This window comes from Solanum stenotomum, chromosome 10, assembly GCF_019186545.1.
Source record: "Solanum stenotomum isolate F172 chromosome 10, ASM1918654v1, whole genome shotgun sequence".
Taxonomy (NCBI): Eukaryota; Viridiplantae; Streptophyta; class Magnoliopsida; order Solanales; family Solanaceae; genus Solanum; species Solanum stenotomum.
The window spans coordinates 217,054-232,892 of NC_064291.1; the positions used below are offsets into that span (position 1 = coordinate 217,054).

Sequence of the window (15,839 nt, forward strand, 5' to 3'; positions counted from 1 at the left end):
TGTATGGTTTTATTTCTTTTTCTTATTGTTCTAATTTAGAATATCACATTATTTATTTATTAAGCATATATGCATTTGATTAGCTGCTCTGGACCTACTAATTAATCACCTAATCTTCAAATAATTCTGATAATGTGGGCAGCTAAGCAACAAAAAAAATTAATTTGAATTTCCATTAGATAATGAGTGCATAAAAAATCATCTCTTGATCTCAACAATTATGAAATTGAAGTAAATATTACTTATTTAAATTAAATATATAAAAAATTGAAGTTTGAAGTAAATAATTCTAATTTGAACTTAATGCATTACACTTTCTTGGAATATGGCACTTTTTTTTTAAATTTCGTTTTCTATTAATCAATAATAGTATACTTCTTCACTATTCGTATCGAAAAAAGAAGTATTTTATTTTTTATTTTTTTTGGGTCTACATAAAGAAACAACACCATAAAAAGTTTAGTTGATTTGATTTTATCATTAACCTTAGCTAAGTAACCTCATAAAAGCTCTAATGTCAAACTTTAAAACCTAATTAATTTTTTTTTAAAAATTATGGCAGAATCACAGCCACAATTTTTTAGAAATGATTTATTATGAAGCTAATTGAGTGGCTGAGAAAAATAAGTCATTTTTCTGTTTTAATTTTTATGATGTGACATTGTTAAGTCTTTAACCAAATCCATTTTATTCTTTCTATTCTATATTTGGTATTCGTTTTGAGTTTGTCTAATTCAGATTAACAATATCTTGAGTTTAATTAATTTGAATTTACATCAATTATAAGTTTCATTTTGAGGATGAAGCATCAACTTCATTATCAAGATTTAAATCCAAAATATCTGATTAAACATTGTTTCAATGAATTAATATAACAGTATATAGTTCCAAAAATTTCATTTTTGGATACAAGAGAGAAAAAGACTATCATACCCTTACACGATCATTGGCACTGTTTTCAAAGCTCGAACTTGTGACCTATGGAATAAAATAAGCCGTCCAAAACCTTATCAAGATGATTAATATATTATCAACTATTGTGTCACAAAACTCATTAGTAAAATTTATTTATTAAGAACCTCCCTAATCAAACCGACCAATCAATTATGTTCCATACAATTTTGTAATTGATTAGGAATACCTTTATTGGATATATATTATTACTGGCCAACTCTTAATGGTTTCTAAATAATGAATATAATGGTAATAATAATATGATGATAATAATAATAGTTCACGTCTTAATCACAACTATACTATTTTATTGAACAAGTTTGTTACCATAATTTTTTCGTATGCAATTTTAAAAAATTAAATCTATGTCAACAACTGTGCTTTCTTTAAAATGATTGTTTAGTGCCTAATTTCTCATGTTATATAACATGAAAAAGAATGTTATATAAATATTTTGTGCACTTACATAATATCGAATTAAGTTATTTGCAATAATGGGTAACTTATTTGTGACAACTAACAAACATGATAACAAGATATGATAGAATAATAAGAGTCTTTCGACCTTTAACCAGACATCTCGTATTTGAATTTTGAGAGTGAAAATAAGTGATATTTTTTTGTTAGTGGGTACTATACGACACAAATCTGAATTAATCAGATCACAACTGTTAGAACTTAGAACTGACATTAACGTGTTTTCAACTTTCATCATTTTCTCTTACTATATAAGAGAGTTCACGCTATGTGTTTTGGCAAAAAAAAACTTTTTAAAAATTACTTCTTTTGTTCTACTTTAATTTAATTAGTGTATAATATTTTTCAAAATTATGAGATCCGTTTTAGCTATGACTTTTATTTTTAAATTCATATTCTTTAATTATAGCTTTATTATTTTTAATGTCGGTAATATTTGTTTATATCTTGTAACTATTTTGAGTAAAAAATCAACGATCGATAACAAAAATAACCATAATTATGTACATTTTAATGGGTCACTTCACATTAAATTTGCGCAAACAAAAAGTAATTAACTTAAAAAATCTAAAAATCATATTAAAATTTAATGAACTTTCTAATTCTATCTTATATCGCATTAACTAAAATTAAAAAATAGTAGATATTGAGCCCGTACTAGCACGGGCACCTATGTCTAGTGTTCTTACAAGGGCAAAATTCATAGAAAATTCAAAATTGATCACAATTAGCAATAGACCTTTGTGTTCTCATAATATTTGTAGTCTTTCAAGTAGACACTTCCTTTGATAAATATAGTGTTTCCTGTGGAAGATTGTACTATGCTTGATATCAAAATTCCTCCTGCAAAAGAGACATGATTCTCAGAGATTCCATATGATCTAAAATCAGTCAAGCATATAACGTCAATCAAGTGGAAGGAGAAGCGTGAGATCTCGGGTTCAAATCTCACTAGATGGCAATGACACCAGGTTATATCCTCTCGTATGCCTAAGCTTTGGTGGGCAGAGTTATCCAATACATGTGTTGGTGAGAACAAACTCGTAAATATCATACGTAGACAAAAACAAGAAATGGATTTAGTTGAAGAAGCAACACTTCCAAGAAAGAAAGAAAGAAACTCATGATCCATTCAAATCAACCATAATCAAATTTTGAAAGTTATAAGATAAAAAGCAGTAGATGGCAACAAACACTAGGTGGTTTTCTCACATATGCCTAAGCTTTGGTGGGCAGAGTTGCCGAATAAATATAACAGTGTAGACCAACACAAGCAAGTATTTAGTTGAGAATAAAGAAACTCTTGATGCATTTAATATTAACCATTGTCAATTCTTGGAAGTTCTAAGAGAAAAACAGTAGATCATGTAAACTCTAAAGCAATTAACAATTTCTACATTGTACACTTTGGCGTTTTTTCGAAATAACTGTGTCTTCAGTTATATGGTGCTCTAGAGAAAATTATCTCATGAAGATGCAGCATCAGCATTTCACTTCTAACTTTATAGATCATCATTTACCTGATATTACAAAGCCTTCAACACTAAGCATTTCCTTCTACAACATTTTTGCGCGTCCTCTTCCTTGATCTCTTCCTGCTTCTCACAGTTCCCTCACCATTCTTGTTTTCCTGCACTTGGAACTTCCACATTCACCAAGAGGAGAAAAAGTTGGGGAGATAATACAAAATATTACACTAATTCAGATAATTTAGTGGCTTAATTACCAGGAGGGGGAGCAACTTTCACTTGTGCCTATCAGATTTATCTCCATGGTTTTCCTTCATTTAGTGGTACAAGAGTACTAATCTACACTTGAAACTACTTCTAATCTCCATTGTTTGTAAATTCCAACTTTTAAGAAACTCACCATAAGTCATAGTATAGATATTGTTCTATAATAAAGAATTTGTTGACTTAGAATATTCTATCACTATGCCTAGATAGTTAATCAAAATTTGCATCTTTTTCTTTTTAACCTTATTCAAGTTTGAGAAAGTTCTATATTTTTTCATGCTTTTAATCTATTAGTCAATGTTTATATTATTAATTAAAAACTATCAGCTGGGTTTACACCTGACCAATAATAAATACAATGGCCAAACTCACCGGTACTTTTATACACAGGTTTTAGTCCTACTGAGACGATTTCCTTTCTTATGATTTTAGGTCTACCTCGTCCCCTACTATAACCTTCAACCATCAATGTCGCACCTAAGAGAACTACTATGCGTGAGGTATAATTCACAACGGTCATAGTGCATACCATCTCCCCGCAGATATTTATAGAGGTCAAGCGCTATAGTAATTAAACAGGTGAATAATACAAGAACTACTGACAAATTTTACGAGGCGTTGCACGTAGATGTTTTTTTTTCTCTCTAACAAAGGAGTGGTGAGACAGGCAGAAAAGAAGGAATACCCTTCATCTCTATATGAGAATATATTACCCAGCTCAACTTCAGTTACTTGAGAAACTTACTCTCACCTTTCCCGAGGTTGTAAAATTTGTATCCACAGACTTCTTTTTCTTCTTCTTGACAGAGAGTGGATTTGGACCCTGTAGAAGGGAAGGCATAAACCATAGAGTCATTCAGGAACATGTTTAGCTAATCATGCATTACGTCAATAATGCCCATGAAACATATATTATATAAGTAAATATGGTACCGACTTAATCAATTTAGAGGAACAACAGGCAAAACAATTCCCTTACAACATAATACTTGGTCTATGTCACTCAATCTTTTTCAACTCAAAGTTAAGAGAGGGGTATGCACACAGCAACCATTAAATGCAGAAGTATACTGACTTGTAAGAAATAATATCACACTTACACAAAAAATTATAACCTCTTATTTCGAATATATGTCCAGCCATCTAGCGTAGAGAAAGAAAAAACCTTTGGTTCAGAACTTAAGGATCACAATTTGCACACAAGCTAAAATATAAAGATACTTATCAATCTAGATGAACAAAATCATTCTTTATGAATCAAGCAACTTTCAAAGTAACTTTTGTATCCTAACAATCATTCATGAAATGACACACACAGAAGTTCCAGAAAACCTCTTTTTATTAAAATCATTATGGTTTCTCAAAAGTTTGTGTCACAAACCAGCAAAAGCTGCATTTCCAAGGAATTGGCAAGGATGAGTTTTGTAGCCATGTCTTTCTACATTTACCTGTCACTAACTTAATGTGTTACTAGGCATTGAACATTAACGTGTAATGTTTCACATGAAAGTGGAGAATTTGTTCGTAAACAACAATATTTTAATAGAATGAGAGAAGCAACAAGTTAATTTTAAGTTGTGTAAGGGAAAATAAGAAAATATTATGAACCCTAACCTTAGCTTTCTTTCTCTTGAAGCGAACTTTATCCTTGACATCACTTCCATTCCTCTTAACATTTGTATTGATAATCTGAGCCTGTGAAACATCATCTATCTTTTCCTCAGATGCATCATCAGAAGAATCCCCTTGTTTGTCATCGGACAATCTCCTCTTTTTCCTTTGACTAAGCATATTGTACTCCAGGTCAGTCATATGAAGACGTTCTTCTTCAGAAGATTTGGCAAATTCACGTTGAAATGATGATGGTTGTTCGAGAAATAATGCATTCCTCAGACCAAAAATTACGGGCACACCAGGTATCTTCCCGGTTCAGGAAAAGGGGAAACAAAGGTCAGAAAAAACAGGAGAAAAGCCAGTTGGCATATACATAATAAATTGTTCTCCTAAATGTTGGAGGTCTTTCAGGTTCATTTTAAAGTAACACCTGTTTGCCCAAGCTTTTGAAATATCCTTATTTTGAGAAGTGCTTTCGAAAAAGTAATTTTGGAGAGTAGCAGTTTGTGCTTAGTTAATCAAATTGAAAAGCACTTTTGTCAATATTAGAACAGCAATTTGTGCTTGGCCGTGGTTTCAGAAGTGCTTTCGGAAAAAGCTATTGTTTTCAGCTTCTACTGCTACTTAAAAGCACTTAACTTTTTTTCCCCTAAAAGTATGGTAAAACACCTCAACCCTCTAAAATACACACTTAGGAAAAAAATAAGCAATTTTGACTCCCTAGAAGCTTGTCCAAACAAGCTATAAGAGTTACAGATACAAAATAGGTTCTGGTCACTCCATCGCGAGTACATAAAATACCATTTAAATTGCCAAACAGTGTGGAACTTTTAATCTTACCCCTTCGCCCCCAGAAGGAGACAGAAATATTTTACAGTTTTATCATCTTAGTCCCACATGCTAAGGTCAACTGGTGAACCACAATATAGTCCTGTAGATGCACAAAGATCTCTTGTTTTTACCACTTCCCACTTAGATAGTTAAAAATCTTTTGACTACTGACAAAAGTCAGAGATTGCAAGTTTAGCATTTTGAAATGGATGCAACACTATTACACTAAGTAGCTGCCAAAGATTTTTCTGACAAGACATCCTAGAATATGGGATTTTTCCAGTTCACATGTTTTACTAAGTGATATGACTGATATTACAATACATATAGGACATTATAAATCAAGGAAAGTAAGTCCAAATACCTTTTGAAGACTTCTACGCAAATCAGCATCTTGAGTAGCAACAAAAAAGTGTTCAGAGTTGTTCTCCCCAATAACTTCAGTTATGCAATCTTCAGCACTTTTCCGCGTCTCATGCTCGCATCTGCAATAGAGTAAGATTCAAATTATGTGGCATAACTCAAAAGAATGTCCTGAGAACTGAAGCAACACACATCCTGCTCTTGAGAAGAGTCAGTAAGAAGAAGAGAATAAATGACTAACCGTGCAGTAAAAAGGTTATTAGCTGCATTCAGTGCTTCCTGATAGGAAGCACCAAGGCTCTTCAACTCCGCAAGAACGCATCTGCAAGTATAGTTTAAAAGCGAAGCATATTTAGCTTGTCCTCCAAACTCGTGCAAACAAAGTTAGATCATGTAAAAGACCATAGCATAAAAGAGAAAAAATGGAGCTGTTGATATAAACCTTGTGGTAAATAGTTTAACTGGGGCACCTAGAATATTTGTCAATGCAGTATCAGCAGGTGTTATGCGATTAACAACAAGATGATGCACAAATGTTCCATCACAGAAGATTTTAAACGGCTCTCTAAACCCAAAACAAGCTGTGTAAAACCTCACAGCTCTCCTATGCCGCTTCTGCTTTTTCACCCTCATCTGTCAGCAAGCAAGAGAAAACGATAGAAGAAAATTAAACTTCAACAGAAAAAGATAAGCACTACGGATGAAGCTAAGGGCAAGTTTTATTCAATAGAATTTTAAGAAAATTATTCATCCACAGAGATATCTTATTTGATAATTGCAGCCATAAATTGCGACATCATACAGTGGTAACTTATAAGAAACTGAAGGAATTTTCAACTAAAGACCACTACAACACTACTTGTAATAAAATAAAGAAAAACTCTAATTTTGTACTGCATCAAAAAAGAAAAGGAAAAGTAGAATAAAAATAGAGACAGAAGGACAGGACCCGAATAGTTCATGGACACACAGACGCCTTAATCTCAAGACTCAAACTTCAAATTCATTAGTAGCAATATATTGAGATTCGAGAAGTCATATCATCAATTTCATTAGTATTGAAGTTTACGCACCAAAAGAAAAAACCAAGCACAAGCTAAATTACAGAATTCTACATGAATGTAAAAGAGTTGCAATGCACCTTGAGCAAGTAACTTCTTGTAAGCTGTTGCAGCAAGCACACAACGAGACAGAGAAATTAAAGCCTGAAAAGGAGAAAAATATGAAGCAAAAGAGAGCAGTCAGAAGCTTACCTGGACCGGTGAATCGTCGACCGACGATAACTGCTAAAAAAAGGTGATGAGCGACGATTTGAAGGTTGACGGCAGTCGGTGCCGGCGATTAGGAAAATAAAAACCCTAAATTCACTGAATTGGGGCTTTTTGTTTATTTATATACTTATGGGTCATGGGAATTTTGTGAATTTGGGTTTAATGGGCCTAACAATACTATACACTCTATATACTCCAAATATTTATCATAGATAAAATATATAGACAAAAATATGTATATTGTATATTTTTGAAAATATATAATAACATGATTTAACTATTCTTATAGTTATTCATAACTCATAAGCCATAGCACAAAGGATTAGAGCACGTGGTTACGAATCAAGATTTTGAAACTTCAAATTCTTTCTCGCCCACAAAAGTAGGCATTGTATCATGTCTTAACTTTTTATGTGACTCTTACATGACATTTTAATAAAAGGATATCGTAAATTAATCAAAACCAAACCAAAATCAAAATGATGGGGCAATGTAAAAAGTTTAATTTTGATTATATAAAATAAAATAATTAAAAATTTGATATTAGATAAATTTAATAAAATAATCGATTAAATTGTATCATTGGCACTCCTATTATTAACTATGTTAAAGCAGTCGGGGCTCGTTTGATTTGGAAACAAGTTGTTTCGAGATTTGTTATTCCACCCTTAGTGTGGAATAAAATAACAATATATTCCTCGAATAAGTTATTTTGTAATTTGATTTTGGTTAAATTTGAGATAAACTCATTCTAAAATTAATTATCTCTTATCTCTCGTACTAAAAGATTCCTAAAAATTTATATATAGATTCATATTATATCATATATCTAAATGTTTGGTGTAAAGAACTAATGCCAATAATTTTTTTGCTTAATTTGAATCTTTGTTATTTTCAAAGAACTTTTGACTCTTTCTCCTATCACTCTATTATCCCATTTTTAGTCAAAATTTTGTTATTCAAACTTCCAAAAGCAATTTAACCTAAGGTCCCAAACTCTCAATAAATTCATCTAAGTGCATAGACCCTAAAGAGAGATAAAGGAAAAAATGTCTTTTTTTCCCTTCTCTCTCCTTTGATTTTGCCCAAAATTTTGTTGTACTAATAGTGTCAATATGACAAAGACATGTTGTTACTTAGGTGCACCAAACTTAGCCAACTGTCCACCAAAGAGCCCTCAAGTCAAAAACAATCTAACATCTTGTTTGGATGGTTTTTTTTCCTACTAGAAGTTCGATATCTCTATTGAAACTCGATTGAATTTGAATTATTTATTGTATTGTTAATTTAAATATAATATTTATTTCAATTGTTATTTAAATTTTATTATATTATATCGTTTAAATTCATAGTTAGGTAATAATGAAAAGTTTCATTTTATGTAACAATTGATTTGGTGTGATCGCGTCGTTATTTTAATATTTTCTTCTCATCTTAACTCTACTTATTAATTCAATAATCACATTTTACATCATTTAAACCACTTTTTCTTAGTAGTTCTATCTTGTACCTTATTTTTTTTCTTATAGATTTGTTATTCAAATTGTTGACATGTAACGTTATGTAATCACATAAAATAACTATATTTATTAAAATAATACAAATATAAAATAATACAATATAATAAAATAAAATAAAATATAATATAATATAATATAATATGAAACAATACGGGGTGTTACTATTATCACTTGACTTCTATTGAACCCTCTCTCCCCCATTAGTTTATAATTATTCTATAGTCTAAAAAGAAAGTTGTCTGTGTCTACTCCTTTACTTTAATTCAAAAGGGCTCAAATTTTCTCTATTTCATTGCACTTTTGTCTTACCCTCCCTCCCCCTCCTCTCTTTCCCAAAAACTCTCTTCCTTCTCCTTTTCTCTCTTCAAATCTAGGGTTTCATTTTCTCCTTTTCTTTTTTTCATCTTTGTTGTGCCAAAGAACTGTATATCAACTTTTTTTACTTAAAACTACAACTTGGGTTTGTCTTAAAACTATAAAATATGTGATCTTTTGGTTCAAGATTCAATTTTTAGCATTTTTCACTGGCTTTTCTTACTTGGGTGTGTCTCTTTTTTCACCAGCATTTCCTTTTTTTCTGATTATTAGCTTTTTTTCTTCATTTCTTGAAAACCCCACTTAAGCCTTTGTTAGTTTGTTTACTAATTTATGTTAAAGTTTCAATCTTTTTGTGTATAGAAGCATCAAGAATCAGTTTTGAAAGTTTTTAGTGAGTAAATGCATGGATGGAAGAGAAGGGATGGTGCTATCTGGGGGTGCTGCATATTATCTCAACAGAGGGATTAGTGGGTCTGGTTCTGGTGTTGGTGGTGGGTCTGGGGCACCTACAAGGGTAACTACCCCACCTAGTTATAAGTCCCTCTCAAACCCCAACATTTCAGTTCAGTCCAATGTAGGGGGAGGAGGTACTTTGAGTTCTACATACCAAGTCGTTGAGAACCCATCACCTCATTTTTCTCATGGTATTAATATGAGTGTGGCATCTAGTGTTTCACCTGGTAGTGATCCAGTGAAAAAGAAGAGAGGGAGGCCAAGGAAATATGGTCCTGATGGGTCCAAAATGTCATTAGGACTGTCACCTTTGTCCTCTACTCCTTCAACTGGTTCAATTACTCCCGGGCCTAAGCGGGCCAAGGGCCGACCTCCTGGAAGTGGATGGAAGCAAAAATTAGCTCCACTTGGTAAGTTTCTCAGTTGAACTTAGTGGATTATGATTTATTTTTTTTAAATGTGGCGTTAATCATATGAAGTGAACTTGAATGAAGAAGTGGGGATTCACATAGATGACTCCAACTTGTTTGGTACTAATGCTTAGTTGTTGTTGGTGTAAACTTGTGAGTTATGTTGCTCGGACTCTTAAAAAATGCTGATGGGTGTGTGTCTGATCCTTTATAAAAAAGTGCATTTTGGAAGATCCCACACTGGTGTGACAGCATTTGTAGAGAGTCTGAGCAACATAGCTGATGAGATGTTCTGTCTCATGTCATCTAGTGATAATTTTCTGGATTGTTGTGTATTATTATGTGAAAGATTGTCTTGGTTCATTGCTGACATTCTCACTACCTCCTCAGTATTTCTGAGTAGTTAGGATTTTGGACTCTATGATATACTTATTTGTCTATACTACATCATAAGATATATAACTTTTGCTTGTGAAACCGATGATATACTTTCATACTCTATGTTTGTGTTCTTCATTATTACCTAGGTAGGATTAAGGTCTTTGCGCACCAATCCTCCGAGACCTCACTTTGTGGGATTACACCGGCTATGTTGTTGTTGTTGGTGCCTCTTCTAGTGAGAATCAAGGCTTGCAGCCCAGGGGCGAACCTGCGTTTTAGGTTCCGGGTGCTCGAGCACCCATTAATCTTGACGTGTAACTTGTAAAGTTTTAAAACTAATATATGGAACGATCGATTACCCAAACAATAAAGCGTGATAGGCACATTGGTTCTGAAGTTTAATTTTCGGCGCCCAAAATGTGAGAAATGAGGATTCGAATCTCGGTTGAATTTTTTTCCTTAAGGGAAGGCTTGTTACTACTACTTACTTCATATAGTACTTAACATTTTCTCTTGTGTTTTCTTTCTTATCAATCTTGGCCCTTTTTTTTCGGTAACATTTCAACCTTAACCTTTTGTTTTAGTTTATTTTTTCCATTTTGTAAATCTCCTATATCTCATTTATTATAACTAAAGCTTAATAAATAATTATGCATTTATATTAAAGAGTGAGCACCCCCATGATATTAAAATCCTGGATCCGCCACTGTTGCAGCCTGAATGTTGTTTACAATTAAAAAGGGAATATAATCTTATAAGGAATGCAAACTCAGTTTTACGCCTATGGTAACATTTAACATCCTGGCAAAACACATTTCTTTTGTTGTATTTCTTGGGATGGTGACACTTGAGTGATGCTTTCTGCCACTTATAAGGTCTTAATGCTATTTGACTTCCACCATCGATCCCCTTCCTTTGTAAAGGTTAATTTTACTTTTTATTATGATTATCTTTTTTGTTGGGGATGTTGGGTGGCAATGGTTCTCACTAAGTATTGATAATTTTTCGACTTGGATGGTTAAGTTTTCCAATTGTAGTAATTCTGAAGATGGACCAATAATTGAGTTTTAGTTCTGAAGATTGAATTGCTCACTGCAGGCGAATGGATGAATACTTCAGCAGGATTGGCTTTTACCCCTCATGTTATACACATCAGTGTAGGAGAGGTAATGTCCTTCCTCGTTTTGCTTTTATTTTGTTCGGTCTCTCCAAAAATGCTGCTACACCCATGTCAGATTCTTAAAAGAAAATGCACTTCTTTTGAAGGATCCGATTACCACAGTTTTGCTTGTATAATCTGTTCTTGTACATGCTGCAGAGATGGTTTTTGCATCCATATGGTAAAATAGTGTTATCTGTTTTACTTTGTTGATTTGTACATCTGAAATCGTGCTATCATATATTACCAAATCCGGCACGTGGGTGAATGAGAATTTATGTGAGATATTACCATGTGATCAGCTTCTATATGTATTACTATCTGATGCTTGATTTGATTTGTGTCTTGCTGTCATATATTCTTGCTATGATGGTTCAAATTCTTTTCTTTTCTGTCGAGCCGAGGGTCTATTGGAATAGCCTCTCTACCCCACAACAGTAGGGGTAAGGTCCGCATACATCCTAGACCTCACTTGTGGGATTACACTCGGTATGTTGTTGTTGTTTATTACCATGTGATCAGCATCACATGAAAAATTGAAGTGCTTTGTATGATTTCTTATAAGCTCATGGCTCCTCCATTCTCACTTGATATTGTTCGAATGACTCTTCCTTAAAAGTTTCTCAAAGGGGAGAGTTCTTAAGCAGAAATGGGATAATATGATAGCAGTTGATAAATTGTAAGTTAAAAAGCATACCCGCGCCATCAACATTTTATATTAGCCAAAGCTTCTTCAGCTTTGTTTTACTGATTTTGAAAAACATGCTTCCTACAACCTATTTTATTTTGTATTATGCTTAATGCACTTACTGATGTTGCGTGTTCCCTATATGCCATATGCATGACATAGTACCTTAATGTCTGTAGGATGTTGCGGCAAAATTACTGGCGTTTGCAGAGCAGAGGCCTAGGGCTTTATGTGTCTTATCAGCTAGCGGATCACTTTCTGCAGTAACATTACGGCCTCCTACAAGTTCTGGTTCGACTGTCACCTATGAGGTTAGAGTTCTTTGGCAAACACAACTTTGTTCATCTAAAATGTCTAGGTTTTCCTGCAACTTATTTTATCGTCTGCATAGCAGTAATAATTCTTCGAGCTTGTTAAGCATAAGCAGTGCAATATGATTTCATCATTCAGTTGCTACTTGATCTTTACTGTTTGATTTGATGCCAGTCGTTTAATGAACATGCTCTTTTATTTTGTAGAGTATGTTATTGGATTTTATAGAGGTGAATTTGAAATATTTTGGTTGTTTAGAGTCCACCATGTACATTCTATATAGTTTTGATGTCAAGTGAATTTTTGCATAGTTATGTAACACTGGAATTCTTACCCTAAGATTTTGATCATAATGTATGATAAGATTTGGCCCTAAATTAGAGTTTCTTGAGCTCTCTCCTTTCCTGAGCATTATTGGTGGATGAATAGTGTTAGGAATGCAAAGTTACCAAGTTCAAAAAAAAATAGTGTTAGGAATGGAAGCAAGAACAAATGCTGTTCTGCACCGGAGAAGAGTCTCGAAGGCTGATATAGGTGTTATGTCAACCCGACCTCCAGGTTAGAGGATTTCAAAGTTGAAATCTTGACATCTATTTAAAAAGTTTCTCCTCCTTGGTACTCCTTCACAACCCTACTATATGCAACAACATCATCACCAAGGATAGCGTAGGTCTGATCCTGCTGCAGGGATAAACGAGGGAAGAGCAAAAGGGCCAAGAAGAATAGAACAACCTTTGTTTGCCCCTCATAGTTTGTTTTGCGTGATACGCCAGAATTGCGTTGTAGTAAGGTGCTGTTCTGATTTGCTTTTTTTTTTTTTTTTGATGTCTTCAAACATCTTGTATAGATTTAAGTGCCTGTGATTGGTAACGTCCCATTAGTTATCATGAATCTCAACCCAAAATTCTGGGCTGATATATTTTACTAATTTCCTCAACACATACTATAGTAAGAGCATGACTTTAAAGTTCATGTCAAAGCTGTATCCAACTAATATTATGTTTTAGCCAAACAGAAACATGACAGACCTCCTAAGGTCATGCTTTCTAACACAATTGCTTCTTCGGATCACATATGTTATAATGCTTCCATTAACTTACAAAGTCATTAGACTTGAAGTGTTCAGTTTTCAATTTTTCACTATTTACTACCTTAATTTTGTGATTTGGCAGTATACTTGTTTGGTTGTTCAGATAAAATCAGCTGATGTGTTATGTTCTTGTTCAAATGATTAAAAACCTATGGGCAAGGTGTATTTCTCTTGATAAACCACCCCTAGTTCTTTAATGCTTCAAATTAAATTTACTTTTAAAATTTTAACAACCGAGAAATCCTTGGTTGGTGCACTGTACAAAATTTGGTGGATATTGGAGATGCTCTTCTACCCTTCTCCACTTAAATACTTGATTTTTGTTCGTGGCAGAATACTAACTCGTAAAGCACGTTTCACTCGCACATTATACGTTGTGCAAAGCCTATTAACCATGTGGAATTGGACTTTGAATGCCTAATAGTCGGTTCATCCTATAATTCTTAAGGTTGATGTTGACCATGTAGTCAAACTCAACAAGAATATTGTGCTGATCATATTAAACAAAACGAACAAGAATTGAAGAAGTAATTTTTAAAGATCAATTTTGTAGTCCCACAATTTTTCCTTTATTTCCATGCTAGAACTGTTATCTACACGTACATGCATATATGCTTTCCCTTATATATTCGGAAGTGATTCTTGTCTTCTTAACATGGATCATGTAGGTGAATGTTAATGTCAGCTGAAAAATGTATGTAGCTACTAGTTTTTTCTCAACTCCAAAATTGTTCTTGTTACCTTTTGCCAGCGCAGGCCGTTTATCATTTCGTTGCGAGTCTTCTGCCCCTATAGAGTGAAACTTGTGCTTTGACTAAACTGAGATTCAAATGTTTCATCATGTTGTGCAGGGTCGTTTTGAGATACTTTGCTTGTCTGGATCCTACTTGGTCTCTGAAAGTGGTGGTCCACGTGATCGCACGGGTGGTATAAGTATATCAGTTAGTAGCCCTGATGGGCATGTACTCGGGGGTGCTGTTGGTGGTAGGCTCATTGCAACCAGCCCTGTACAGGTAGTGAAGTTGCTGTTGTTATAATGAACTTGCTCCTGTCATAATTAGATTCTACGAGTTTCTTACCTTCTACCTTTGACGTGGAGATCAGAATTACTCCCTCCATTTCAATTTGTTTGTATTACTTTCCTTTTTTATTCCCTTTAAAAAAGAATATCTCTTTCCTTTTTTGACAACTCCTCAATTCTAACTTCCCACATGGCATGTGGAAGACTAAGACCACAAGATTAAAGGGCATTTTGGTATGTTTGCATATCTTTAGTTAATGACCACAAGAGTCATTACTTGAACTCCATGACAAGTAAAAACCAAGCAAATAAATTAAAACGGAGGGAGTATCTACGTGACAAGCAAATAATTTAATTTTGTTTGCAGGTGGTTGTGTGCAGCTTTGTATATGGTCCCAAGGTAAAGAGCAAACCAGAAACTAGTACCAAAGGCAGCGAGGAAGAATCTGCTGAAAAGTCATCTATACCAGTTAATGCTACTCTGAGTCAAGATCCAACTTCAAATTCAGCCACTGGCATTTGGCCTCCGATTTCAAGGCCTGAACTAAGAAATTCCCAGCCCGAGATTGACCTGACTCGTGGATGATTATTATGATTTGCTTCAATGGACACATGAAGACGGAGTTTGTATATATGTGCTGTTGTTGTAAATGAAACGCGGCAGGAGAGATCAGCTCGAGCCATTTAACTAGCTCTGCTCATCTAGTAGAATGATGGTTTGTGCTAACACACAATGTAACAAAAGTATCCTCTTTTTAGGTTCTTTAAAGTAGCAAAATGGTGTAGAAGATGGTGTTGGTGGAAGTTAGATTGTAATATTTCTATTTTTAGAAGGTTTAAGTGTGATGATGGACCATGTGTTGTTTTAGAAAAATTGATGAATGAACTTTTTGCCTCATTTTTTGTCACTACTTCTGTCTGGTGCACTAATTGGCAAAGCAAGAAAAACTTTGAATTTTGAGATTTTCTTTGATATAAATCTCTCTTCTGTTTGCTCAATTTTTGCCATAAGATTCTTGCAAGGAAAGATGTTACATTTACTAGCATTTTACTCGTCCATGTTTGAATTTAGTGCTTTTTTGGAAGATTTGGTATGAGGGGTAATATTCTTGAGTCTGAGCAACACAGGTCTAATCCACACTTAGCTTACAGCAAAATTAAGACCATCTAAGTTGGACAACAGTGAAATATGCTGCTCATACCTTTTAAAATTGTAGTAGTTATATCCGTGTTGGATCTTC

At 33.7% G+C, this 15,839-nt stretch overlaps 2 protein-coding genes across 3 annotated transcripts; one reads left to right on the forward strand and one right to left on the reverse strand.

Moving 5' to 3' along the window:
- Positions 1 to 1,970: 1,970 nt before the first annotated feature.
- On the reverse strand, positions 1,971 to 7,341 carry LOC125842695 (uncharacterized). Of its 2 annotated transcripts, XR_007443938.1 has the most exons (9): positions 7,229 to 7,341; positions 6,418 to 6,608; positions 6,217 to 6,297; positions 5,977 to 6,097; positions 4,782 to 5,087; positions 3,919 to 3,990; positions 2,952 to 3,061; positions 2,210 to 2,274; positions 1,971 to 2,170 (listed from the first exon to the last, which is right to left on the reverse strand). XR_007443938.1 is itself a non-coding variant. In XM_049522027.1 (8 exons), the coding sequence occupies exons 2-7, from the start codon at positions 6,606 to 6,608 to the stop codon at positions 2,975 to 2,977; spliced, it is 858 nt and encodes a 285-aa protein (XP_049377984.1). In that variant the 5' UTR covers positions 7,229 to 7,341; the 3' UTR covers positions 1,971 to 2,274; positions 2,952 to 2,974. The 2 variants fall into 2 exon arrangements, 1 of the variants encoding a protein (XP_049377984.1); XM_049522027.1 differs by having other exon boundaries at positions 1,971 to 2,274.
- A 1,667-nt stretch (positions 7,342 to 9,008) lies between these two features.
- LOC125842101 (AT-hook motif nuclear-localized protein 5-like) lies at positions 9,009 to 15,427 on the forward strand. Its single transcript, XM_049521306.1, has 5 exons — positions 9,009 to 9,947; positions 11,427 to 11,494; positions 12,355 to 12,486; positions 14,429 to 14,590; positions 14,966 to 15,427. Exons 1-5 carry the CDS (start codon positions 9,488 to 9,490, stop codon positions 15,182 to 15,184), a joined length of 1,041 nt encoding a protein of 346 aa, XP_049377263.1. The 5' UTR covers positions 9,009 to 9,487; the 3' UTR covers positions 15,185 to 15,427.
- The last annotated feature ends 412 nt before the right edge of the window (positions 15,428 to 15,839 follow it).

Coding starts and splice junctions, on each gene's coding strand:
- LOC125842101 (XM_049521306.1), top strand. CDS start 9,488: ATGGATGGAAGAGAAGGGATGGTGCTATCTGGGGGTGCTGCATATTAT. Junction 11,495..12,354: donor TACACATCAGTGTAGGAGAG/GTAATGTCCTTC, acceptor TAATGTCTGTAG/GATGTTGCGGCAAAATTACT. Junction 12,487..14,428: donor GTTCGACTGTCACCTATGAG/GTTAGAGTTCTT, acceptor CATGTTGTGCAG/GGTCGTTTTGAGATACTTTG.
- LOC125842695 (XM_049522027.1), bottom strand. CDS start 6,608: ATGAGGGTGAAAAAGCAGAAGCGGCATAGGAGAGCTGTGAGGTTTTAC. Junction 3,991..4,781: donor TCAAGAGAAAGAAAGCTAAG/GTTAGGGTTCAT, acceptor TCCCTTCTACAG/GGTCCAAATCCACTCTCTGT. Junction 3,062..3,918: donor ATTTTACAACCTCGGGAAAG/GTGAGAGTAAGT, acceptor TTCCAAGTGCAG/GAAAACAAGAATGGTGAGGG.